This window comes from Nuphar pumila, chromosome 5 (assembly GCF_984573655.1).
Source record: "Nuphar pumila chromosome 5, dmNupPumi1.hap1.1, whole genome shotgun sequence".
NCBI lineage: Eukaryota > Viridiplantae > Streptophyta > Magnoliopsida > Nymphaeales > Nymphaeaceae > Nuphar > Nuphar pumila.
The window spans coordinates 25,150,913-25,176,909 of NC_143253.1; the positions used below are offsets into that span (position 1 = coordinate 25,150,913).

The window sequence follows — 25,997 nt, forward strand, 5'->3', positions numbered from 1 at the left end:
ATAGATTTGGCTTTTGGAGCTTAGATTTATGTGAATCAAGTGTGTACCACCATAAGTTCAGTACCACCATAGTAGTAAGCATATATATACCCCCTTAAAACTTACGATGTTAACACTGAAAGTTTGCCCAAAAGAAAGTGAAAATGCGTTGACGAGTAGTGAAGAAGCTCGCCAACTGATATTTTAATGACATATGGAAGAGATATTGTCCATTTTAGGTACTCTTCACAAACATAATGGCAATTCATCTCGATATGCTTGGTTCCTTCATGCAAAGCATGGTTGTTAGCGATACAAATGGCACTTTTGTTGTCACAATAAAGTTTGGAAGGCTAAACTAAGTGAATTCTCGTGTCTTCATGCAATTGCTTTATCCACACAATCTCTAAAGTTGTAGTTGTCATGGCTCTATATTCAGCTTTAGGTGATGAGAGAGACCTTTTATTGCTTCTTACATTTCCATGAGATCAACGAGCCACCTAAAAAACTGCAAAAACTCGTGCTTGAGTGGGATTTCCTCCCTAGTGATGCCTTCTTCATGTGACCAAGCTTTTTACAACTCAGGGCATGTCTCGTTCACGTAACCAATCTTTTTACAATAATAGCAACTAATGAAACTCATGTCACCTCTCAATCCTTTAGAACTATCTCCATACTGCAAGTCAAGAGCCATTTACAATACACTAACCGTAGCAACCAAGGAGAAGAAATATGCCAAACAACTATCAAAATATAACCAATGATAAGCAGGACAATTACTAAACTCAAAATGCTTCAAGCAATATACCATTACTATTCAACTGAATCAAGAAATCCCAAAATCTTGATGCAAATAAGTCAAGCAATCACCAATCTCAGTCAAAATCAATCTAGCATACCCCAAACAATCAAGAATGACTGAGGTAATCACCATATAATGATCTGATTGAGCACACGCCACAAAATCAGATTACCACCTGCTATAGGACCATCAAAACCTCGTTAGAACTCAACCCAATCACCATAAACTTCATGCAAAATAATTCCAACAGGGTTCTTACATAAAAATGACTCAAATACTACCGATTTGAGTGACTAATTGTTAAATCATCCATGTAACTATATATAATATAATATAATATATAATAATTTTTATTTATTTATTTTATTTTTATTTAATTCTTTTCTTTTTCTTTCTCATTTTTTGTATTTTTATTTTTGTCTAGTTCAATTTGAACTAGACCTTAAACTAGTCAAGATCCAACTAGATCTTTACTAGTTGATGTAATCGTTGGAGCTAGTCCAACGGCTACAATTAGAGTTGTTGGACTAGCTCCAACAACTCTCTATGGAGCTCTTTAGAGATCCTCTCTCCCTCTCACTTTGTGTATAAATAGGGGTGATACCCCTCTCCAATGTAATAATGTTTTTATACATTTCATGTGAATGAAATAAAGATTATTATGTTATCTTTTATGTTCTTCCATTTATGCCCTTTTGTGGGTTATGATTGTAGTGTCTTCAATAGACACCTATTACAAGCTTTTGTGCTTTCGTGGAAGATCCTCATTTCCTTACACTAATAACCCCCAAACTACACTTAAAAGAACTACACAAACACACCAAATCCTCAATCTCCAAGGTAATGATTGCACAAAAATAACAAATACAACAACTAAGCACCAATTAAAAACCATGATATGCATGTTACAGCACACTTACTGCAGAAAGTCACCAAGAAAGCTTATATCACCCAACATCCACTAATATTCCTCATCCGAGTGAACCAATACCAAAAATAAGCAACACTCTCAAAATTCGTTGCACAAAGGCAATATTAGCCACATCAGTCACAAACTAACCATCAGCAGTCTGAACTAACAAAATATCAAAGTATCATTACCATTATGACCTATGTCACATGGGTGCGGGTGCGGCACAATTTTAAAATTTTTGGACACGGGGACTCGGCAAAATATATATATATATATATATATATATATATATATATATATATATATATATAGTTTTATTTTATTTTTAAAATGTCACAGCCGACAGCACAGTCTGTGTGTCTGTGCACAGTCACAGACTGTGAACAGTCACAGGCACAGCACTGTGCACAGTCACACAATCACAGACTGCACACTGCACAGACTGTGACTGCACTGTGCCTTTTTATATATATATATATTTTTCTAAATAAAAAATATAAAAATTTGGTTTTTTAGGGACATTTTTGGACTCGGTCAAAGTTGACCGAGTCCAAAATGTGGACGGACTCGGTCTGGACTCGTTGACCGAGTCCGACTCGGCGTTGACCGAGTCCGGGCCGAGTTCGAAGCCGCACCCGTGTCGGGGCGTGTCGACTCAGGTGCGGCACCTCCTTAGCCGAGTCCGTGTGACATAGATTATGACAGCTTGATATGGTTGATACCTATGTCATAGGGACTCTTTATAAGGGTTGTCGCACCCGCGTCGCATCGATGCAGGTGCGAGTGTGGCACCCGGTGCGGCAACAATAAAAATTTGTCGCACCAAGTGCTGTCAAATGACCCTAGGTGCGGTCAACCCACACCCAGTGTTATATTTGACCAAAATAGAGACGATCGACGTTGACCAAGTCTATTTTGCTCCTATTTTTTTAAATGGCTTTTGGGGGGTTGGGGGGCTTTAGGGCACAATCACGCCACCCACCCCCGACTCCTCTTCTAGCAGTGGCGGCGACGAAGCCAGGTACATCTCTCTCTCTCTCTCTCTCTCTCTCTCTCTCTCTCTCTCTCTCTCTCTCTCTCTCTCTCTCTCTCTCTTCTTTTTATGTCTCCTCCTCCTCCTCTCATTCTTCTTCTTCCTTCCCCTCCTCCCTTTGTCGCCGCCTCCTCTTTCTTCTTCCTTCTCCTCCTCCTCCTCCTCCTCAATTGCTTCTTCTTCCTTCTCCTCCTTCCTCTTCCTCCCCTTGTTGGCCCAAGGGCCGGACACAGGCCTACTGGGTTCAAAAGAACCTGAACCAGGCTTATTGGGTTTGGTTCTGTTGAACCTAGGCCTAGGTTCAGGTTCTGTTTGTTATTTGTTAATTTAATTTATTGCATGAATTTATGCATGATGAATTGATGATATGATACTTGTTTTTATTTCATTAGTGTTACCTTAAAAGTGTTAAAATTTATATATATATATATACCCTCCCTGCACCCCCGCACCCAAGTTTTTTTAAAGTGCCGCATCACCACACCCGCACCCATATCTGCACCCGTACCTTTGTGACATAGGTTGATACCCTCGAAATGCCCTTACTGCCAAAAAATTGTCACCCCAAAACTTCATTAAAACTGGACCAAATCACCACAGATGACACCAAAACCAGCTTCAATCAATTGCCAACTCAAAAGCAACCCAGCGTTGCCAATCTCAACTAACTAGAACCATTGATTGGCGCACAATGCATAGATTTCTCAAATATGGCCCAAAGTCAACCCTTAATCCAAAAGATAATAAAAAATTCATAGAAAATACAATATTACTCTGATCTTCTCGCTTTTTTATTTAATAGACTTCTACAATCAAGATCTACCAAAGCCCCATTTTACCAAAAATAACCTCCAACATGTGCACACATGTCATCATCTTAGCATGCAAAATGAGGTAGGGTCTGATTGACTGAAAATGAAGTTTCTCCCCTTCTCCTCCAAATGACCAAAGCAAACCTCCGTCTTAGTTTTAATATGGCTTCGATATCATATAGAAACTCATAGCTTCATAGATGCATACATGAAAGTAGGCACAAAAGAGAGGAAACTAGAAACTTCATTAAGCCAAAAAGGAGAGGTTACATCAATACAAGGGAACGACCCCTCTCACTAACAAACAACTTGAAAAAGGACTAAAATAGACTTGCAACTTTCCTGTTACAGCAGAGAGCTGAAAAGTATAAGAATACCCTTATAAATAATGAAATATACAAGGAGGTGTAGCACTCGCAGAAATGATACAGTATATTACATTTCTCAACACAGTAGTGGCATACCTCATACCCACGCCCCTACCTATATGACAGATAACAGATGATTAAATTAATAATGCATGGAGACACATAGACACTGCAAGAATCCATACAACCATGAAGATACTTCATAATTTTGCTTTATGTAATTACAAAGGAATCGTTCAGAAAAGAAAGAGTTAGGCTTTACAATAACGTAGAGATAATTGTTATAATCCTCAAGAACAGCATCTAATACACCACACACCTGTGTAAGCAATAGGCTTCAATGAAAGACATATAAAAAAAACTTACAGAAAATGTTTTTAAGTGCCACCTGATATATTATCATTATCCATGTTATCTGGTAGTACTCCACTGTCAGTGTGCTTCTCTTTCTGCTTTTCCATATCCATTTTCTTAGCCCTCACAAGCACATTGTGTTCCTGAACTTCATTGACAATTGCACCAGCCTCGTGCCTTGATGCCTTGGAGATTTCACGCACAGCCTGTATATAGTTGGCCTTTAGTAATCAAGTTATCACAAGAATTTAGCATAAAAATCAACAAGGCAGTTCTACAAAAGCATGCCACATGAAAGCTTTAGATTAGCTCAACTATAATTGCATCCAAACGCAATACCAGACTAAGAAACTGAGAAGGGAAACAAGAGAATTTCACATGTACTTAAATTCATATAACATATCATGTGGGGTCAACTGACCAAAAGAACATCCAACGTGCTAGAACTTCTAACAAGGGCATATAATCAACCAGAAAAAATATGAATTCATAGCAGGTAATCAAAACCGATGCATGAAGAAAGCATATTGCCAGCCATGGAGTTTTATGACAATAATCCAGTCTATCCTGAGAAGAAAGGGATCTAAAATAGACATAGATCAAAATTATTCAGGACAATCCTGTGTTCATGATGAAGGCTGAGCTACATTAAGGATCTTCTACAAGCCTATACCTACATAGATGAAATGACGTTTTCTACACCAAATGATGTCAGATTGTATTTATTGTTTATAAGTATAATACATAAAAATTGAAAGCTGAAACCTTAGAATAACACTTAAATCAAATAATCTTAAATGTTAACACAACGAAAGCAAATTGTATAAGTTCAGTGAGAAGGTTAGTAAGAAAGATGTTATGGTTAAGATATAGGGCCATATAAAATAAAAATACAACTCAGTGGCTGCTTATGCAAGCTTTAGTCATGATGGCAGGTATGCATATAATTGAAGGGAAATGTGCAGTCATAATGTTCAATCAGATAATGGTATGGGTTATGCAGCAGGGCATTTTTTGTTGCAAGAATACATATCTATAAGATATTTGGGAAAGTTGTTAATCAAGAGATTATATAGAGAATCCCACTGGAATAGCATCAACGATAGAATGGCCAAAAGGATTCAAGGCTGGTCAGCAAAATATCTCTCGCTTGCAGGTTGGATAACATTAGTGGCATACATATTAGCCACCAAACCTTTCTGCCTAATGGCCATCTCCGAAATACCAAAGAATTTGAGAGATGCATTACAAAGATAGTGAAAGCTTTTATTTGGAAATGAAACTCAAGAAAGAGAATATGGAGAGACTAGGAATGAAAAAAATAGATGACCATACGTTGATAGCACAATGGTGGCGGAATATGTACAGAAGACAAACTGCGGACAAGACTCATAAAAGCCAAATATGACCTATAGGGCTGGCCATAGAACTGAGCTGCAAACAATAAATGGAAGAGGGGGTCGGTTTTATGGAAAAGATGGGTGATGATTTTAGAGCAATTTAATAGTTCACAAGTGCAAAATTGAGCAATCAACCATAAAGTTTTGGAACTCAAATAAATGATGGAGAATAATGTTTAGGGGACACTTTAAGGAACAGGAATTTGTGCTATGGATGGAAAAGTTGTCACTGATGCCTCAAAGCTGGCTGAGGGTGCAGGGAAAATTCTATGGACGTGTGGTAAATCAGATAGCTTCACAATCTCCACTTTCTATAGATTGTTGCTTGCTCCTCACATGGCCTTGTTCCCTAAAACATCTAGTTGGAACACTGGTCCATCTCCTAGGCTAGTGTTTTCACTTGGTTAGTCTCTCTAGACAAGAGAAGAGATGCAATACTAGCTAGTAGGTGTATTATGCGTGGAACTGAGGAACGAACATCACAAATTACCTTTTATCTCCTACAGTCATGTGACTACGTTCAGCAGCTATTTAGCCTAGCATGGCCAGGTGCCCCCATTCACATTAATCTAAATTATTGCATAAGTTACTGTTAGGTCCCTACTAAATCTACAAGGATTAGAATCGAGGTGTGTATAGAGATTCAGACCTGACTTGACGTCACCCCAGTGGCTTCTATGGAAGGAAAGAAATAATCCTAACTTTAGGAGAGGCTTCTCCGTTTCCAAGAGAGATATTCCTGTGCATTTTGATATTCTAGCCTGTGTGAAAGCGAAGTGGCCTAATTGAGATATTTCACGGATTGGTCCTACAAGGATTGACCTACTCTTGCAACTGAATGTATCAGAACGTATATAAGTGAAACCTCGTCACTCATCTGAATCTAATAAATTTCTTACATTCTTTAAAAAAATGCAACTAAGTTTGGTATATGGGCTTTAATATACAACAGTCATGAGTTTCATGGAAGAACCATTAGCAGGACCATTGATGGATGGATGATAAGAAGACAAGAAAACAGAGCATTATGTGATAAGCAAGTTCCTCTTTAATTAAACAGAGGAAGAGGGGCCAATATGATATTGTAGAAAGACCCACTCCTATATGATTTTGCATGTTGGCAATGGCAAAAGCAATTGAAAGAAAGAATGCCTGCAAGATCAATGCATAGTGACGCTGAATGCATGGAGTAACAAAGAAGGATAAAAAACAAAACAATACAGCAAAGAATGTTTAAAAGTATTGTCACATAAACAAACAAATAAAATTATGGTGTTATTTTAAACAGGTGGGCTTGTAAGAAAGAATTCAGAGAAGAGGCGAATAGATGAATGGTTAAAGCAAACTATGATAAGGATATGATAAATTGTAGATGAATCATGTTTTAGCCTAGATAGAAATAAATCGAGAAGCAAGACTGGGTAAACCTGTTTAGCCAAGATAAAAGTAGGACGATAACAATGATGATGACAAGGACGATGAGGATAGATTCAATGGGCACCATAGTTCATTGATATTCTCCAATATCTTCTTTTGTTCACGTCCTCACAACTTTTTAATTCCCCCTTCTCCATGTGATACCCCTAAAATTTCATTAACCATGAGCAAAGCAGTCCAGATATAGAAACTAAAATGTAGCACCTCAAACCCACCAGTCCTTTTCAATGTCACTATCAAACAATGAACTTCTCTGCAACATAGACCACACTAAAATTTGAGGATTAAGCATGGGTGGTGGTGTTTACTATAAACAGCGGGCTTCATGCTGATCGACAATGGGCAATGAGATCAGACTGGGCAAGTTGCATATGGAAGACCAAAGAAAATAAAGATGAACCATTTGTTAAATATTGAATCTAGACGAATAAATATCCAACCATTTTCCTGTCACAAGAAACTGAACTGCTATTTATATGAAGTTGTTCAACATCACAAATAGAAAATTAGCATAGGTCTAAGAGAAAGTCAATACTAGACCATACTTCTGAATAGAAGATGCAAAAGATAGAATACAGAAATAAGAAGTCGCAAATGAAAAAAAAAACCTTCAGAAACGAGATAGTCAACTCTGGGTGCTGATGTCTTCCCAAAACCTCAAGCTCTGATGATACAGACCTCATCTGAAAGAATTGCATGTTACCATAAGAATAAACCAATAATCACTTCCAGAATCGCAGAAAATTTGCATTGTCAAAAGCAAACAGTTCAAGCAACAAGAAAGCAGCAACTCCATTGTCATCTAAGCACAGAGACCACAACTACATGCATAATATTTCAAAATCACTATAGACATCTGTAAAAGTTGAAGACCTGCACAACAAAAAACATTAAATATCTCAAAGTGGGGAAGCAACGATATCTCTTACTAAACATTTTTCCAAACTTCCATCAACAAAAACCGCATAGTTTTTTATTTTTTACAAAGGGAACAATAAGGGTTTTGAACTTGTCTAAAGAGAATGAAAGATTGAAACTAATTTTGAATAGCACCAATAATAGGAACTCATTAATGTGGACTAGCTTTAAATGGACTAGTATCAAGCACTCAACCTCCAAAGAAGATTATCAGCAAGAACAGTATTATTGCCAAAACAACAGAAAAGAAGCTCATGAAACCAATCTACACTGCCAACAACCATATTTTTCATGCAATGATGAAACACATTGAGATGGGTTGTCACTACATGAGAGACGAATTTGTACCCTTCTGAAATCCTGTAGTAAGGTGTGAGAAGAGGAAGAAGAAGACACTGTTGGAATAAAGGATTTATTGTGTGTGGCTGCCTCCTATTTCATTAGTATTTATATGAAACATTAGGGCTCGGTATTTTACCAAAATACCCTTAATACAAAACACAGCTTACATAACATTTTCCAGAATGGACCGGGTCTGTCCAGGCCCGATCCAAAACATTTTAATATTGATTTTCTTACAGTCTCCCTCAAGCTGTACATGTAGATTGGATCATGGACAGCTTGCTCTTTAGGAACCATAACCTTGCTCTCGTGAGCCCCTTGGTGAGAATATCAACCACTTGATTACTAGAATTAACATACTTCACCTCAATCTCTCTATCCTCAATTTTCTCCCAAATAAAATGTTGATCTAATTGGATGTGCTTAGCGAATTTTAATAGCACTCTGATTATCGCAATATATTACAGAGCATCCAACATTCTGATTTAAAATAGTCAAACTATGACGAATCCAAGTGATTTTGGCAGGGAGAGATGCAATAGAACGATATTTTGCTTCTGCACTTGATCTGGCCACAGTGTGTTGCTTGTTGCTACTCCAAGATATTAGATTACTTCCCAAGAAAACGCAATATCCTGATACAAATCTTCTCATACCGGGATCTCCTGCCCAATCTGCATTTGTAAAGCCAAAAATAATTAAAGGATCCTATTTGTTTGGGAAATATCGCAAATCATCGTTGAGTGTGTGTAAAACCCCCCTCCGACTAAAACGTCGGAGAGGATAAGCGTAAAAAAAAAGGGAGTGGTTCCCCATTTGGGGGAACCATCTACGGTAAACCCTAAAGGGGTGAGGATAAACCTCACCCCCAACATCCACGGGAGGGGGGTGAGGGTTTTGCTCATCCCTCATGCAGTCCCTCTCCCTCCACCACGCAGCAAGCGAACGACAGAGGGAAAAGAGTGAGGCGAAGAAAAAAAAATCGGACCTATCGAAATCCGATGCCGACAGCAAGGTAAGGGCCTTTGCCCTTTTCTTTTTCTTCATCTTCTTCTTCGTTTTCTCTTTTAGTTCTCGGCAAAGGGGGGAACGGCAATCGGCGAGTTTCTGTTAAACAAAAAAAAAATGTTTTCTCTGTGCCAATTTTTGTCAACTGTGTCATTTTATGATAAAACAGTCCAGTTTCAGCCACTAGTGTCATTCTGTTCATCAAAAAAAATGTCAACAAGTCTACAAATGGATACTTCAGCCAATTCGGGTCTTTCTTCCAATTTACTGGGGTAGCTAGTTTCGAAAAAGCTAACTATAAACAACTATCTGACTTGAAAAAAAGGCAAATTGCCCCTTTTATTTGAAGTCAAGATCTTTCAGGTCACTTGGATGGCTCCACTCTAATGCCTCCAGAATTTATCACAACCAAAGTCAAAGAGGATGGAGGATTGCCAAATATTATTCGCAACTCTGCGTTTGTTACTTGGATGAAACGCGACCAGGCCCTCGTCGCGTACATCACTTTCACATTGTCACAAGAAGTATTGATTTTCATTTCGGATGATTGCACATCTAAAGTTTTGTGGGAGGCTTTAACTCAGACCTATTCTCAGATATCAGAGACTAAAGTGTTGTTTCTTAAACGTGAATTTCAGATGTTAAAAAAGGGAGCAATGAGCATTATTGAATTCTTAAATCAAGTCAAAAGCATCACAGATCAATTAGCCATGGTTGGGTATCCAGTGTCAGATAAAGAAAAGGTGCAGCAGACACTGAATGCCCTGGGATCAGAGTATCATGTTCTTGTTACCTCTTTATTATGCTTACCTACGTTGCTCAGTATTGAAGAATTACGTGCCAAACTTTTTCAGTACGAGATGACTCTGAAAAGCATGTTTGATGCTTCAGCAGGACAATCATCTACGCATGAGGTTCTTGCCACAGGGATGATAGCTGATCGTGCACGAAGAGGACATGGCAGAAGCAGGGGAACTCCAATCCAGGGTGGACGTGGGTTACTACCTACACCAAATTCCACTGTCAGTTTTTCAAAGAATGTTCCCATATGCTACCAGTATAATAAACGAGGTCACATCAAAGCCAATTGTTGGTTCAACCCACAAAATCGGAATAGAACGCAAAACAATAGAAATGTTGCTACATCAGAAACTGCAGGTACATTTCGAGTTAGTGATGATGCTAAGGATCTTCTCTTATCTGCGATGGCCAACTTGAATCTGAAACAGAATGATGATGGAATATGGTATGTTGACTCTGGGGCAGCAGCTCATGTCACTGGCAATGCAGATAAGTTCTCTACTTTGACTCCCTATTTTGGTAAATCTAATATTGTAACTAGAGATGGGACTCACCACCCTATTTCAAACATAGGCAACGTCCTCATTCCTTTGTCTGAGTCATCTATTCCTTTGTCTGATGTTGTTCATGCACCAAATATAAAGAAAAATATTGTCTTTGTTTCTAAGCTTGTTGACTCTACCAATTCATCTCTGGAATTTACTCCTTCTGTCTTTGTCAAGGATCTTCAAACGAAGGAGATGTTCGCTAAAGGAAACCGACGTGGAAACATGTATGTCTTCAATGAAGATCCAGCCTCCAGTGTCCTAAAGTCCAAGTCTGATCATGTCTCTAAAAGCGTCCTAAGTATATCCAAATGTAATAAGCCAGATCTCTGGCATTCTCGTCTTGGTCATTATAGTCAAGTCTTTATTGAAAAGTTAGTGTCCAATGGTTTTCTTTCAGAGTCTGTTTCACTTTCATTGAAGGATAAAATGTGTCCCAATTGTCAGGTCTGCAAAAGTCATATACTTCCTTTTCATCAAATAAATAAAAGAGCCTCCATGCCCTTTGAGATAATATGCTCTGATGTTTGGGGCCCAGCCCCCAATCCTTCCTCTTCTAGAAGTAAATATTATGTATCTTTTATTGACAGTTTCTCTCATTTTACCTGGATATTCTTTATGAAACACAAATCAAAGGTTTTTCTTATTTTTCGTCACTTTCATACCTATGTTAAAACTCAATTCTCCCAAAATATTCAAATTCTCCAATATGATGGAGGTGGTGAGTATTCCTCCAAAGAATTTTTAGATTTTCTCCAAGATAATGAGATACATCATAGAGTTTCTTGACCGTACACTCCACAACAAAATAGAATTGTTGAACGTAAATGCAGACATATCGTGAAAAGTGCAATGAGTATGATGCATGGTTGTAACTTGCCCATTAGTCTTTGGACAGAAGCTTTTCACACTGCCACTCATGTGATAAATCGTCTTCCTATGCCTATCCTTGAAAATCAGTCTCCCTATTATGTTCTCTTTGGTGTACATCCTGATTATGATGAGTTACGAGTTTTTGGATGCACATGTTATATACACATTGACAAATCCATGAGAACTAAATTTCAGGACAAAGCCTCTATATGCCAATTTGTAGGTTATGCAGATAAACACAAGGGTTACAGGTGCTATGACCCTGCCAATAAGAAGATCAGAATTTCCAGAAACGTTGTTTTTGATGAAAATAGTTTTCTGGAAAATAAAGCAAATCACAATCATGAACATAGTGACGCAGCTGATAATTGGTATGATCCATGGCTCAGTGCTGAAATTATTTCACATGCTGCTGAACATACCACTTTGGCTCCTGAAAGGATACATAATGAGACGGCTTCAGATAAGATATCGGAAACAGAATGTCTGAGATACAAAGGAAATGTCTATACCAGGAGACCCAGAGAGCAAACAGATGCACCTGTTGGAGAACACGTGGCATTGTCCAGCAACAGAGAGGCACCAAGAAGATCAGGCAGGATAAGGCATCTTATTGAAAAATGGGTGAGTTATGATAACTTCTCTATGGATTTTCAGATTTTTCTATCCAAAATTGAAAAACACGAGGAACCACTTGAGTTTTGTCAAGCTATTCAATCTAACAAATGGATTGAAGCGATGAATGAGGAGATCGAGGCACTTCATGAGTGTCAAACATGGGAGATAGTTGGTCGTCTCCCAGATAAAAATGTTGTTGGCTCAAAATAGGTGTATAAGATTAAGTATAAACCGGACGGTAGCATTGAACGATACAAGGCACGTCTTGTTGCCAAAGGATTCACTCAAGAATATGGTCAAGATTATGATGAGACTTTCAGTCCAGTGGTGAAAATGGGGACTATTTGTATTATCCTTGGCCTGGCTATTGAACATGGGTGGACCCTTAGTCAGCTTAATGTTAAAAATGCATTCCTTCATGGGGATTTAAAAGAAGAGGTCTACATGGAGCAGCTTCAAGGTTATGCAGAGGGAGACCCAAAAGAATATGTATGCAAATTAACCAGATCACTGTATGGTTTAAAGCAAGCCTCCAGGTCATGGTTTGAAAGCTTCTCCTTAAAGATTCAGAACCACGGTTTCATTCGTTCTCAACTAGATCATTTTCTATTCATATACAGGGATGGAACCACTATGGTTTTCTTACTTGATGATATAGTAATCACTGGTAATGCTCAAGACCATATTCAACGAATTAAAGCTTTTCTAAGTATGTGATTCAAGATGAAAGATCTTGGAGAACTGAGATATTTTCTTGGTGTAGAGGTGGACAAACAGGATGAAAAAATATCATTAACTCAACACAAATACACTCTTGATCTTCTAGCCAAAGCAGGAATGACAGATTGTAAACATGTGCCTACACCCAGTGTTGTCAATCAAAAACTCAGTATCTGTGATGGTGAGTTATATCCTGATGCAAGCATCACAATTTAGTGGGCATGTTACAGTACCTTACCTTTACTAGACCAGACATTGTATATTCTGTAAATCAAGTATCTCAGTTCATGCATGAACCAAAGACTGGTCACATGGATGTCGTCAAACGTATTCTTCGCTATCTAAAAGGCACGGTGGGTGATGGACTCACATATGTACAATCTTCATGGGTAACACCGAAACATGACATATTGGGCTATACAAATGCAGGCTGGGCAGGGGACCCAGATGAAAGGAGGTTTGTTTCAGGATACTGTGTTTTCATTGGAAGCAATCTTATCTCATGGAGTAGCAGAAAACAGAAAGTTGTGGCAAGATCTAGCACAGAGGCAGAATATAGATCTATGGCAGCTACCACAGCAGAAGTGACCTGGATTAGACATCTACTTACAGAGATAGGAGAGAGTATCTCAAGTTCGACTCTCATGTATGATAATAGAAGTGTTATACAAATTGCGTTCAATCCCGTTCATCAAAGTTGGACCAAGCATATTGAGATTGACCAACATTTCATCAGACAAAAGATAGCAGATAAAGAGATTGAACCGGTTTATGTGTCTTCAAAAGACCAAGTCGCTGATATGTTCACAAAAGGTCTCACAAGTAACCGTTTCTGGTATCTGAAGAACAAGTTGCACATGGTTCACTCTCATGCACAACTTGAGGGAGGGTATTAGAATATGGGTCGGATATGGATCCTATAGAGGATCCATATGGTTCACGTGTATGCTATATTGTAATGTAATATACATTACTAACCCAGGGCAGTTTTGTCCATGTAAAAGAATTGTAAAATCCATTTACCTTAATGATGTTTCAGTGCAGCCACTAAGTGTAATTGTGGCTGCCGATTCCCAACAAAAATAAGAGCTCTCTCTCTCTCTCTCTCTCTCTCTCTCTCCCCCTTCTTGATTTCTGCAGGATTTTATCACTATTGCGTCTACTCATGCAGCCCCACCCACATATTCGGCTATGGTCAAAGGAGACAGTCTATACACTACATAGAACGGGGTCACCTATACGGCGAAGTGGTAGGCCGTGTTATAGGACCACTTGACCCATGGGAAGAGCCTTACCCACACCTTGGGTTTGTCACCCACAAAAGCACGGAGATAGTCTTCCAAGCACCAATTCAGTACCTCAGTATGGTCGTCCGTCTGGGGATGATAGGCAGTAATCATGGCCAGCTTTGTCCCCTACAATCGAAAGAACTCCAACCAGAAGGTGTTGCCGGGTCCATGTCACTGAAGATGGTACGGAGCATCCCCATGCAGGCAGAATCCCTCTCGCATAAACTCGGTGATAGACTTGGTAGTGTACAGGTGAGCCGCTGCTAGGAAGTGACCGTACTTGGACAATCGGTCCACTACCACCATGAATAGAAGGGAGCTTGTCAATGAAGTCCATCGATATGTCCTCCCAAACACAGTCCGGTACAGGTAAGGGCTATAACAATCCTGCAGGAGAGGCTGCCTCACACTTGACTCGCTGGCACACATCACATCGTCGCACTACCTGCCGAATATGTTTCTTCATCCCCTTCCACTCAAACTCCCTCTTCAATCTCTGATAAGTCTGATGGACTCCCTCATGAGCATTGTCGGAGTTGTGTGGTATTGGTCTATGAGGAGGGCCATAAGACCAGATCCAGGATGAACCACTATTTCGCCCATGGTGCATCACAAAAATTCGTTCAGAGTTCAAACCTGAGAGCCTCCCATCTCTGAATCTGCGTCCTGATTGAAGAGAAGAAGTTGTACACCGCATACTCCCGCTGGAGATCGTCCAAGAACGGGAACGTAACTGAAGTCATATTGAGACACGTCAACTTGTCCTCTTGTCCCACCGCGAGAGGGCGTCTGCCACCTGGTTATTGGCACCCTTACGGTACTAAATCTTAAAGTCATACCTAAGGAGGCTTGAGATCCACTTTTGTTGGGTGGGTGTGCTCAGTCGATGCTCAAGCATATACTTGAGACTCTGATGGTCTAACCTCACTAAAAAATGTTGGTCGCCATGAACTCCTGATACGTGGACAGCCCTCACTTTCCAACTGTGATGACCTTGCTGAAATAGGCTAAGGAGTGTTCTTCCTGTGTGAGAACAACCCGTATACCTAGCCTGAACGCATTGGTCTCAACCACAAAGGTCTTCGTAAAATCTGGTAGGGCCAACACGGGAGCTCGAGTCATGGCCTCCTTCAAGGACTCAAAAGTTGTGGTAGTCGAAGGCGCCCTTCTTCAGTAGGGCGGTCAAGTGGTGGGCGATCTAAGCATACCCCTAAATGAATTTTTTATAGTATTCGATAAGGCCGAGGAATCCTTGCAATCCCTTGATAGACTGGGGCACCGGCCAACTCTGTATTGCCTCGACTTTCTCAAGGTCCATCTCCACTCTGGCATGAGATGATGTGTCCCAAGTAATGGACACGAGCCTGACCAAAACTGTATTTGGTTTGCTTAGCATACAACCGATGCCCAGCGAGTCTCCGAGGCAATCCGCAGATGTCGCATATGGTCTTCCCAAGAAGGGCTGTAGATCAAGATGTTGTCGAACAAGTCCAATATAAACTATCGGAGGTAGGGCCAAAAAACGTTATTCATGAGGCCCTAAAATGTTGGCGTGTTGGTGAGACTGAAAGGCATCACCAAAAACTCATAATGGCTGCCATGCGTCCGGAACGCAATCTTCAGGACATCATCCAGGGCCATGCGAATCTTATGGTAGCCAGATCTGAGATCCAACTTCGAAAAGAAGTGTGCCCTGTGAAGTTCATCCGGCAACTCATTGATTACCGAAATCAAGTACTTGTTATTAATCATAATCTGATTAAAGATTCGACAATCGATACAGAACCGCTAAGATCTATTATCCTTCTTAACCAATAGAACCGAAGAAGAATACAGACTCTTGCTGGCATTTATGATCTCATATGCAAGCATCTCCTTCACCAACCGCTAAGATCTATTATCCTTCTTAACCAATAGAACCAAAGAAGAATACAAACTCTTGTTGGCATGTATGATCTCATATGCAAGCATCTTCTTCACCAACTGCTCAATCTCAAGTGTGCACATCGGTAGGGTCGTACATTAGCCGGTTTGGCCCCGGGCTCAGTAGAGATCGCATGGTCGTGAGACCGAGAGGGCGAAAGGCCTTTAGACTCGCCAAACACCATGTCGAACTCGAGGAGCAAGGCCTCCAGACAGTTCGACTCTCGTTTGGTTCGTGGGTACCCCCTCTACAGCCAACATCATGAACATCTGAGACGCCCTCCTGAACCACCTTGGCGAGTTGCTTAGACTAAGTCATAGAGTACGGTGACCGGGGAGGAGCTCGGATCTCCACCTGATGTCCGTCGTACTCAAACTCCATGGTCGTGTCTTTGAAGTTTCACCTGAAAGAACCCAAGGACTAGACCCAATGCATCCCTAGTACCACGTTTGCACCCTTGATCAGCAGTACGTACATGTCTGTGGACAGGATCGTTCTCTGGATCTCCAACTGAACCCCAGGGCAAAGGGTGGTGCATCTCAGCTTATTGTTGTTCCCAACCACCACCTTGAAGAGATGCTGGGGGTAGTCACACACTTGGCCCTTTTGGTGTCCTACGCACACACAAAGTTGTGCGTGGAACGGGTGTCTATCAACACAAAGATAGACAGCAGGCCGATTATACTTGGCACTCTCATGGCCTGCGGTACCTCCACGTTGACTAGTGTGTGCTACGAAATCTCGAAAACCTCCTCTGGAATGTCATCACCGAAGTCTGACAGCTCGGCATCACTTGCTCCAACATCTTCAGCCTCGCTATCACAGAGGTACAGATCGAGGACCTTCCACTTATGGTCCCTCGTCCAAAACTCATCATAGCGATAACAAAGGCCCTTCTTGTGGTTCTCTTCCATATGCTCACAAGAGAGCCGCTTTACCTGAGCATTGGGGTGTGATTTCGTCGTTCGATCCAGCTACGACGAGTGATCTGTGCCACGATCAATGGCTCATTGAGGAGTGAACTCACGAGGGGGACGGGACGCAGTCCGGCTGGAAGACGGGTTCACTGGGGGTGTGAATCTTTGACTGGACGTTTCGCTGGTATGGGTCCAGTGTGAGCTCATCCTGGAGAGTTTCTCATCAGCCACGTGTGCCAATTCGAAACAATGCATCAGGAAGATGGGTCGTGCGGACTGAACCTTAATATGCAAGTCTGACTTGAGACTCACAATAAACGTCCCAATCAACGATTCTTGGGACCATCCAGTGACAAGGTTGCTCAAGCTCTCAAACTCTGCTTGGTAATTGATAATGTTGCACTATTGGTGGATCTTGGACAGCGTGACATGGTGATTGACGTAGGCAGACAGACCGAACCGTATTACGAGAGCTCTCAAAAAGGCCTCTCAAGAAGGCATTCCCAACTAGGTTTCCAGCCAGTGGTACCACCTGATGGCCTCCTCCATGTGAATTGAGGTGAAGGAAACATGATCCTCATCAGGGGTCTTGGCAATCCTGAAGTACTACTTAGCTCAAAACAACCACCTCGTGGGGTCTGCTCTGGTAAATTTTGTGAACTCCAACTGGGGTTGGCGAGCCTAGTCGGGTCCAATGGTGGAACCCGAGCCTTGACCATCCGAACTGGATTCCTCGGGTCATACTGGGGAACGTTTATTCCTCCTTCGATCCTGGATAGTTTCCAAAATGGTGATGACTCGCCGAAATCGTTCATCCAGCTTTTCGTTGAGTATACTCACTTCCTCGCGAACCTTGCCAAGGTTCTGCGTCAACTAGGTGATCTATGCATCCACCTGGTCATCGTGAACCTAAAGCTCCGTACGTAACTCTCCTATCATCTCATGTGTTTGCATCATGTCTCAGGTGTCTAGGATTACGAACGGGTCCGGGACAAAAAAATGGTCTATGAATTCAAGAAGGGCTTGGGCCCTCGCTGGAGACACAGGACTAATGGGGGGCTGACCTAGTCATTGGGACGATAGAGATACGGTAAACATCACCGGTAGCGTCGAGTGAGCACACGACCGAGTAGGCGTGGGCTCCTGCACACAAAGTAGAAACGTTTCGGAACAATTGTCGAACACCTGGGTTGGTCAGACCCTCCCAAAAGTGTCTTGGTTGCACCAGAATACGAATCCGAGATTGGTGTGGGCTGGGAATAATTAAGCCACACATCTACAAAGTTGTTGGGGACTATTGTCCAGCACTTTGCTCAAACAAGAAACAACCTGGAGGTCAGGTTAGATCGGAGTTGGGACCGATCTAACCTTACACAAAAATCAAATTGATGTTATTGAATTAAATACAACCCAGAAAATGATGCAGAGCAGGACCGGATCGGGCCTGTACTGCGTGATCAAGGCACGACCAGGGAACCCAATCCACAGGGAATGGACGATCGGACCCAGGAGTTGAATCCGATCACAGGTAAGGGGCCTCAACACAAGGACCTGATCCTGCGCACCTACTCCAGATGAGGGAAGGCCCGGATCATTCCAGACCCCTCAGCAGAATGAAGACGTTTCGGGTCCAGGACCGGACCCGAGACCCGGTTCCACTAGCAGCCTTTCTTTTGATTGTTTTTGTTTCAGCAGTTTTCCCTTTGGACTTTTATTCTTTTACCTTGTTGATTTATTTTCTATGTTAGTGCTCATTCTATTGTTCGATTAAAGCTTTTATTGAAATAAAAGAAACCTGCACCGTTATTTTCGGTGATCTCTCTCTTACTTCTGCACATCCTCATCTTCTGTGATCGAGTCCCGTGAAGTTGATTTCCTCACTACATCAAAGTGGTATCAGAACCCAGCCTTTCCTCCTTCGTCAACGGCATGATGCAAGAAGCGAGGAACGATCCTACGAGCGGAAAATAGCGAAAGAAAACCGGCAACGAAGATCTGATGATGTGGATGATTGACATGATGACCAAGCTCCAAGAAAACATGCTACGCGTAAGCAAGGATGTCGCCGGCATATCGAAATGACTGGATGGACTCGAAGATCGGATCGTGGTCATCGACAAGATGAGTGTCGGATTGGGCGGTGAGACTGCAGGCCCTGCGGCTGCGATGGAACTCGAGCAGGTCCACCCGAACCCCCGTCAACTTGTTGTGCAACCGAATGGTACTGAGGCAGGCCTGTGCCGAGACGCCGACCGCGTGACTGCCACTCTGGTGGCCGAAGCCCTCCAACCGAGCCAGGGAGCCATTGAAGGGCCTCCCAACACTGGCCTGGGTGCGCAGGCCTGGCCTCGAGCCACGACCAAGGGACTGCAGGCCAATCATGGCCTGCAGGGCTCGGGCGTGACGTCCGGCCAGGTGACCAGCGCGACAGCGTCAGCCCAGGTCGGGGCTGACCTAGCAACCCTCCCGTCGCGCGTGCAGGGTGGGTCGGTCGCAGCCCACCAGCAAGCAGGAGGGTGTGGACCCTTGTGGGTCGGACCGGGTCCGACAAGGAACCGGTATTATCAAGGCACTGACCCGGATCCCGGAGACCATTCTTTGGGTCCCAGGGAGCAGGTTCGGGCCTCGAACCCCATTACCCGACCTACCCAGTTGGGTCTGGTTCGCGGGTCACCCCGAACCAGATCCAACCTATTAATTTTGAACCCCAATTCAGATCCACTACCGACCCAAACTTATATCGGACCCGGACGGAGCTCCAGTTTGAATTTGAGCCGGGTCAAAACCAGACCCATCTTGCTACGGATCAAGGATCGAGTTCAAACCAGGCCTTCTCACACCACGACTTGATCCATGATCCCACCTACCCCATTCTGGGTCTGACAAATAGTTTAGGACTTGACCTGATCCAGATCCAATCGGGTGAATCATCCCAATACTACACCAACCAAGCCCAATACACGTACCAGACCCAATCTGTTAACCTGTCCCCGATCCAGAATCCAGTACCATACCCGACCCACTACCTCTACCCTAACCCAACCCATAACCCAAACCCATATTATCACGTTCCTACCCACCTAGAGCTCGATACCCGACCAGCCCTTCCACCTTTAGTAGGACCTCCTGTCATATCGGTGACACGTCGGCCATAGATGGTTCCCACCCACGGGCGAGCCAGACCGAGGCAGTTTCCAGCAACCGCCATGCAGATTCAGCATGAGCCGGCGCAACCTAAGCGCCAACCACACATCATGGGAGTTTGTCAGCACCAGTCTCCATGCGAACAGTACCGTGAAGATGGTGATGAAGCAGTGTTGGATGATGATGCTATCTGGAACGAGTATCATGCAGGAATGGTGGAGACTCGTCAGCAGAGAGCATCAGAGCACCCCTCCACCTACGGGGTGAAGCTAGACCTTCCGGAGTTCGCAGGGTGATTCGATGCGGAGCAGTTCTTCGATATGTCGTACAGTTTTTCTTCGACTACCACATTGTCGTTGAGCACCGTCGTGTCTCGCTAACGTCCACTCGGCTGAGAGGACTAGCGCAGACATGGTGGGTTGAGCTGCAGAGGTCGAGGGAGCGGCAGGGACTAGAGCGCATACAGACATGGGAGGATATGCAGCAATTGATGCAGTCAAAGTTCGTGTCGTCAGACCACGCTGAGAGAGCCTACAAGGAGTACCTGACCCTGCGACAAGGCACCCGTACTGTGGCAGAGTACACTGCTGAGTTTCATCGTCTATCCCTGTGAGTACAGATCGAGGAGACCGCCCGCCAGCAGGTCACGAGGTATACTTCTAGTCTCTGTCCTGCTATTTCTGATGATTTCAGTTGTGTCACAGTCGAGTCATTTGATCAAGCAAGCAGTTATGCCATGAATGTGGAGAAAAAATTGAAAAGGAGGCAAGAATATAGGACCTCCCGTAGTGACTAGTCCAGTCGACCCAAGTCGAGTTTCCCAACCAGGGAAGCGAGCTCCCCTAGGAAGGAAGACTCAAAGTCCACCCCTAGAGTAGACCCTAGCAAACCCGACCAGTCCGGACCCACGTACTATACCAGATCCAAAGTCAAGCCTAGTGAGTCTACCATCTGTTGCTTTAGGTGTCAAGAGTTAGGACATGTCGCGTCCAAGTGCCCCACAGCGAGCAAAAACGCTCATTTTATTGAAGGTATTGTTGAGTCAGCGTCTGATAGTGAGACTGAGGGTGAGTACTTGGTCGAAGAAGATGACGAGAGGGAGGTCATAGAATTTATTGTTCATCCGTCATGTTTTGACCACACCCCGAGAGTCGACCCCTGCAAAATGGTTGCGGAATAACATGTTTACAACCTGGTGCAACTGTGAGGGGCATGCATGGGATGTTATAATTGATACTGGGGCGTGTGAGAATATGGTGTCTGAGAGTGTCATGTCCACCTTGAACCTGAAAACAGAGAAATTGTCCCAACCGTACAAGATGGCATGGTTCAAAAGAGGAAACGAGGTCTCTATCACCCAGCGTTGTCTAGTTTGGTTCTCCATGGGAGAGCATTACCACGATGAGGTGTGGTGTGATGTAGCCCCTATGAGTGTGTGTCACATTCTTTTGGGACGTCCCTGGCAGTTTGATCGCAAGACCATTCATGATGGTCGTAGGAACATGTACTCCTTTATTTTTAAGGGTCATAAAATAATCCTTCTCTCTATCAAGGAGACCGGTTTTCCCACTGTGGATAAGCATGAGCGAGTTCCTCGGCTTGCGAGCCTATCATACCGGACTTTCTTGAGCCATTGTAAGGAGGATGTTGTAAGTAGGATGGTTATTGTTATGTCCTGGTGGCTAAGCCGTCTATGAGTACGTCGTTGACCGTTCCCATGGACATCGCGCCCCTTATTGAGAAGTTTCGCGATATTATGCCAGACGACCTTCCCGATGGTCTACCTTCGATGAGGGTGGTACAGCATGCCATCGATCATGTCTCGGGATCGAGTTTACCTAACCTCCCCGCGTATCACATGAACCCATCCGAGCATGCCAACTTGTTGAGACAGGTTCAAGAGTTACTGCAAAAGGGTTTTATTCGTGAGAGTGTGAGCCCTTGCGCAGTGCCCGCCCTGCTCACTCCTAAGAAATATGGGTCCATGCGCATATGTGTCGACAGTAGAGCGATCAATCGCATCACTGTCAAGTACCGTTTTTTCATTCTTTGGTTGGATGATATGTTTGATATGTTGGCCGGTGCCTCTATTTTCTCCAAAATTGATTTAAAAAGTGGGTACCACCGAATCCGTATCGGAGAGGGGGATGAGTGGAAAATGGCATTCAAGACACGTGATGGATTGTATGAGTGGTTAATCATGTCATTTGGGTTATCAAATGCCCCGAGTACTTTCATGAATATGATGACCCAAGTGTTGCGTCCTTGTATAGGAAAGTTTGTCGTATATTTTGATGACATTTTGATTTATAGTTCTTCTTTGTCTGATCATTTGAGTCATTTGCGTCAGGTCTTAGAGATTTTAAGGAGGGAAAAGTTGTATGTCAATGCCAAAAAGTGTGAGTTTATGTCGTCAAGTGTTGTGTTTTGGGGTCTGATTGTGTCGTCTAATAGAGTTAAGGCAGATCCCGCCAAAGTCCGTGCGATTGTAGAATGGCCTACCCTAAAGACTATAAGAGAGATCTGCAATTTCCACGGGTTAGCCACTTTCTACCGTCATTTTGTGAGAAACTTCAGCACCCTCATGGCCTCTATCACGGAGTGCCTAAAGGGTACTAGTTTCCATTGGACGTCTGCCGCAGGAAAGGCTTTCACGCTCATCAAAGAGAAAATGACTAGTGCCCCATCTTAGCCTTTCCTGATTTTAGCGCAGTCTTTGAGGTTGAGTGTGATGCCTCTAAAGTGGGGATTGGTGCAGTCTTGAGTCAGAACCGCAGGCCCATTGCTTTCTTTAATGAAAAACCGACTCAAGCCAGGTGCCAGTACTCTACTTATGATGTCAAGTTCTATGTCGTTGTCCAAGCCCTTCGTTATTGGAGGCATTATCTCATTTATAAGGAGTTCGACTTGTACACGGATCATGAGGCGTTGAAGTATTTGAATAGTCAAAAGAAGTTGAGTGCTAGATATGCCAAGTGGGTCAGCTTCTTGCAAGAGTACACCTTCACTATTCGCCATCAATCAGGTACTTTGAACAAGGTAGTTGACGCACTCAGCAGGAAGAATAGTCTTTTGATGACTACGTCAGTGCAGGTCATTGGGTTCGAGCAGTGCAAGGAGTTAGTACCCAACAGAGTCTGGGAAGGGTGCCTCTCCCCTGATAGCACCGCTGACTTACGGTTCAGTATACATAACGGTTATCTCTTTCGAGGTAATAAGTAATGTATGTCTGCCTTCTCTCTTAGACTTCAATTGATTTCTGAGTTACATAAAGGGGGACTAGCTAGGCATTTTGGACATGATAAGACATTCGCTCTGTTAGATGAACGCTACTTTTGGCCCAAAATGCGCAAAGATGTTGTCAAGTTTGTTCAAAGTTGTCGAGTGTGTCAAGTGTCCAAGGGTCGACGTCAGAATAGTGGTTTGTATACTCCGTTGCCCATCCCTGAGCGGCCCTAGGAACATGTGTCCATGGATTCCATTGTGGGTCTTCTCAGAACCTCGCATCGTTTTGATTCCATCTTAGTTGTGGTTGACCGATTTTTCAAGATGGCTATCTTTGTCCCGTGTAAACGAACCACCGACGCCTCGTTAGTAGCCTCGTACTACTTCAAGGACGTGGACCACTTTCATGGATTGCCTCACACGATCACCTCAGATCGTGACACGCGCTTTATGAGCCATTTTTGGAAATCATTATGGGCCTTATTGAAAACCAAGTCCAGTTCAACAGTGCATATCACCCACAAACCGATGGCCAAACCGAAGTTGTGAACCGCACCCTTCGAAACTTGTTAAGGAGTCTAGTGGAGGAGAATGTCAAAACATGGGACCTAGTTTTGCCTCAAGCCGAGTTCGCGTATAACAGCTCCATCAACCGGTCCACGAGTAAGTCTCCTTTTTAAGTGGTTTATGGTCGGTCACCCACTCATGTTGTAGATCTAGCACATGTGACCAGTCTCCCAGACCCAGACCCAGACGTGCTTGATGCCATTGAGTACATGCGTGATATACATAGGCAAGTCTGAGCCAAGCTTGTGGAGAGTTACGAAGCTTACAAAGCTTTCGTAGACCAAGGTCGTCGTGATGTTCAGTTCTAAGTTGGTCAGTTAGTATGGGTTTACCTGCGTCCCGAGCGTTTCCCAGTGGGTACTTAACGGCAAGTTGAGTCCTAAGAAATATGGCCCTTTCAAGATTCTTCGACGATTGGGACCGAATGCCTACCTCCTTGAACTACCCGAAGATTGGCACATTTTGCCTATCTTCAATGTGTCTGATCTATATGCTTACGGTGGAGACAACAAGTCGTCAGAGCCGACTTCTTCCCAACCAGGGGAGAATGATGCAGAGCAGGACCGGATCGGGCTTGTACCGCGTAATCAAGGCAGAACCAGAGAACCCGATCCATAGGGAATGGACGATCGGACCCAGAAGTTGGATTTGATCGCAGGTAAGGGGCCCCAACACAAGGACGTGATCCTACACACCTACTCCAGACGAGGGAAGGCCCAGATCGTTCCAAACCCCTCAGCAGAATGAAGACGTCCCGAGTCCAGGACCGGACCCGAGACACGGTTCCACTAGCAGCCTTTAAATACCCTCTTCTAGGGTTGTATGCAGCAGAGAATTTTTGGAGATTACCGCAGCCTTTCTTCTGATTGTTTTTGTTTCAGCAGTTTTTCCTTTGGACTTTTATTCTTTTACCTTGTTGATTTATTCTCTCTGTTAGTGCTCATTCTATTGTTCGATTGAAGCTTTTATTGAAATAAAAGAAACATGCACCGTTATTTTCAGTGATCTCTCTCTTACTTCTGCACATTGCACAACCGTGAGGGTCGTGCCCTCATCTTCTGCGATCGAGTCCCGTGAAGTTGATTCCCTCACTGCATCAGAAAATCAAGAAAAGCATCGACCCGAACATGAACGAAAACAGAGAAGGGCTTGGGTCCTTGCTTCGTCGTCCAAGGCAGGAACAGTTGGTTGGCGTGACTCCCAGGAACATCGTTCTGATACCACTTTCAGGACTTGAACTCAAAGCAGGATGGTCTTGTGGATTCCGGCAAGCTAGGTGTGAGGCGCGACTCCAGAGAGTGGCACGCACCACGAGAGGCGAGCTGCGTGGGAGGAGAGAGAGAGAGAGAGAGAGAGAGAGAGAGAGAGAGAGAGTTGTCTCTCCTGGATGGTTGCATGAAGAACGTGTGGTGGAGGGGGTCAACAACAAGAGGGGAGAAAAAGCGTCCGCTCTAGCTCGGTGACGGTCGTGGAAGAAGAGGCGATGGAGAAATGTGATACCTCAAAGAATCAAGAATCAAAACCAAGAACAAAGCTTAGAGAAATCTCTGAATAAACTTCATTAAAAATCATGTAGGCTATGTACACCTATTTATAAAGTTTACAAAGGGAGAGAGTAAAAATACAAGGGGCGTCCTATCCTAGATGGGACTCTAGGTTGGGAGTTTTTCTGGAACCACCTAGATCGGATCCTGGAGGGCGTCTTGAATCAAGTCGAACCCTGGGGTGGTCCGTAACAACCTCTCTCTCTCTCTCTCTCTCTCTCTCTCTCTCTCTCATTGCCTACAAACCGAGAGAGAGAGAGAATGAAAAATGGGAAGGGTGTAGTCTTGTCTCTTTATATTTGATCTAAAGACCAACAACTTTCAAAGAATTTTTAAAAAATGGTGTAAATGTCCATGGCGCCTAGGCGGGCACTGCCTAGGCAATTTGGGCGATGCCTAAGCTGGCAAAAAGGGCCCCATCGCCCAGACCCATAAGCCCAAGTGGTTAGGGATGGCAGTGGATT

The 25,997-nt window shown here is 43.3% G+C and overlaps 1 protein-coding gene across 1 annotated transcript in view; it reads right to left on the bottom strand.

Moving 5' to 3' along the window:
- LOC149837164 (ARM repeat superfamily protein) overlaps positions 1–25,997 on the bottom strand; it is a 69,833-nt gene that overhangs the window by 19,242 nt on the left and 24,594 nt on the right. Inside the window, 2 exon segments of the mRNA XM_090005862.1 lie at positions 4,296–4,467; positions 7,707–7,781. Coding sequence (XP_089861988.1) covers positions 4,296–4,467; positions 7,707–7,781 — 247 coding nt within the window.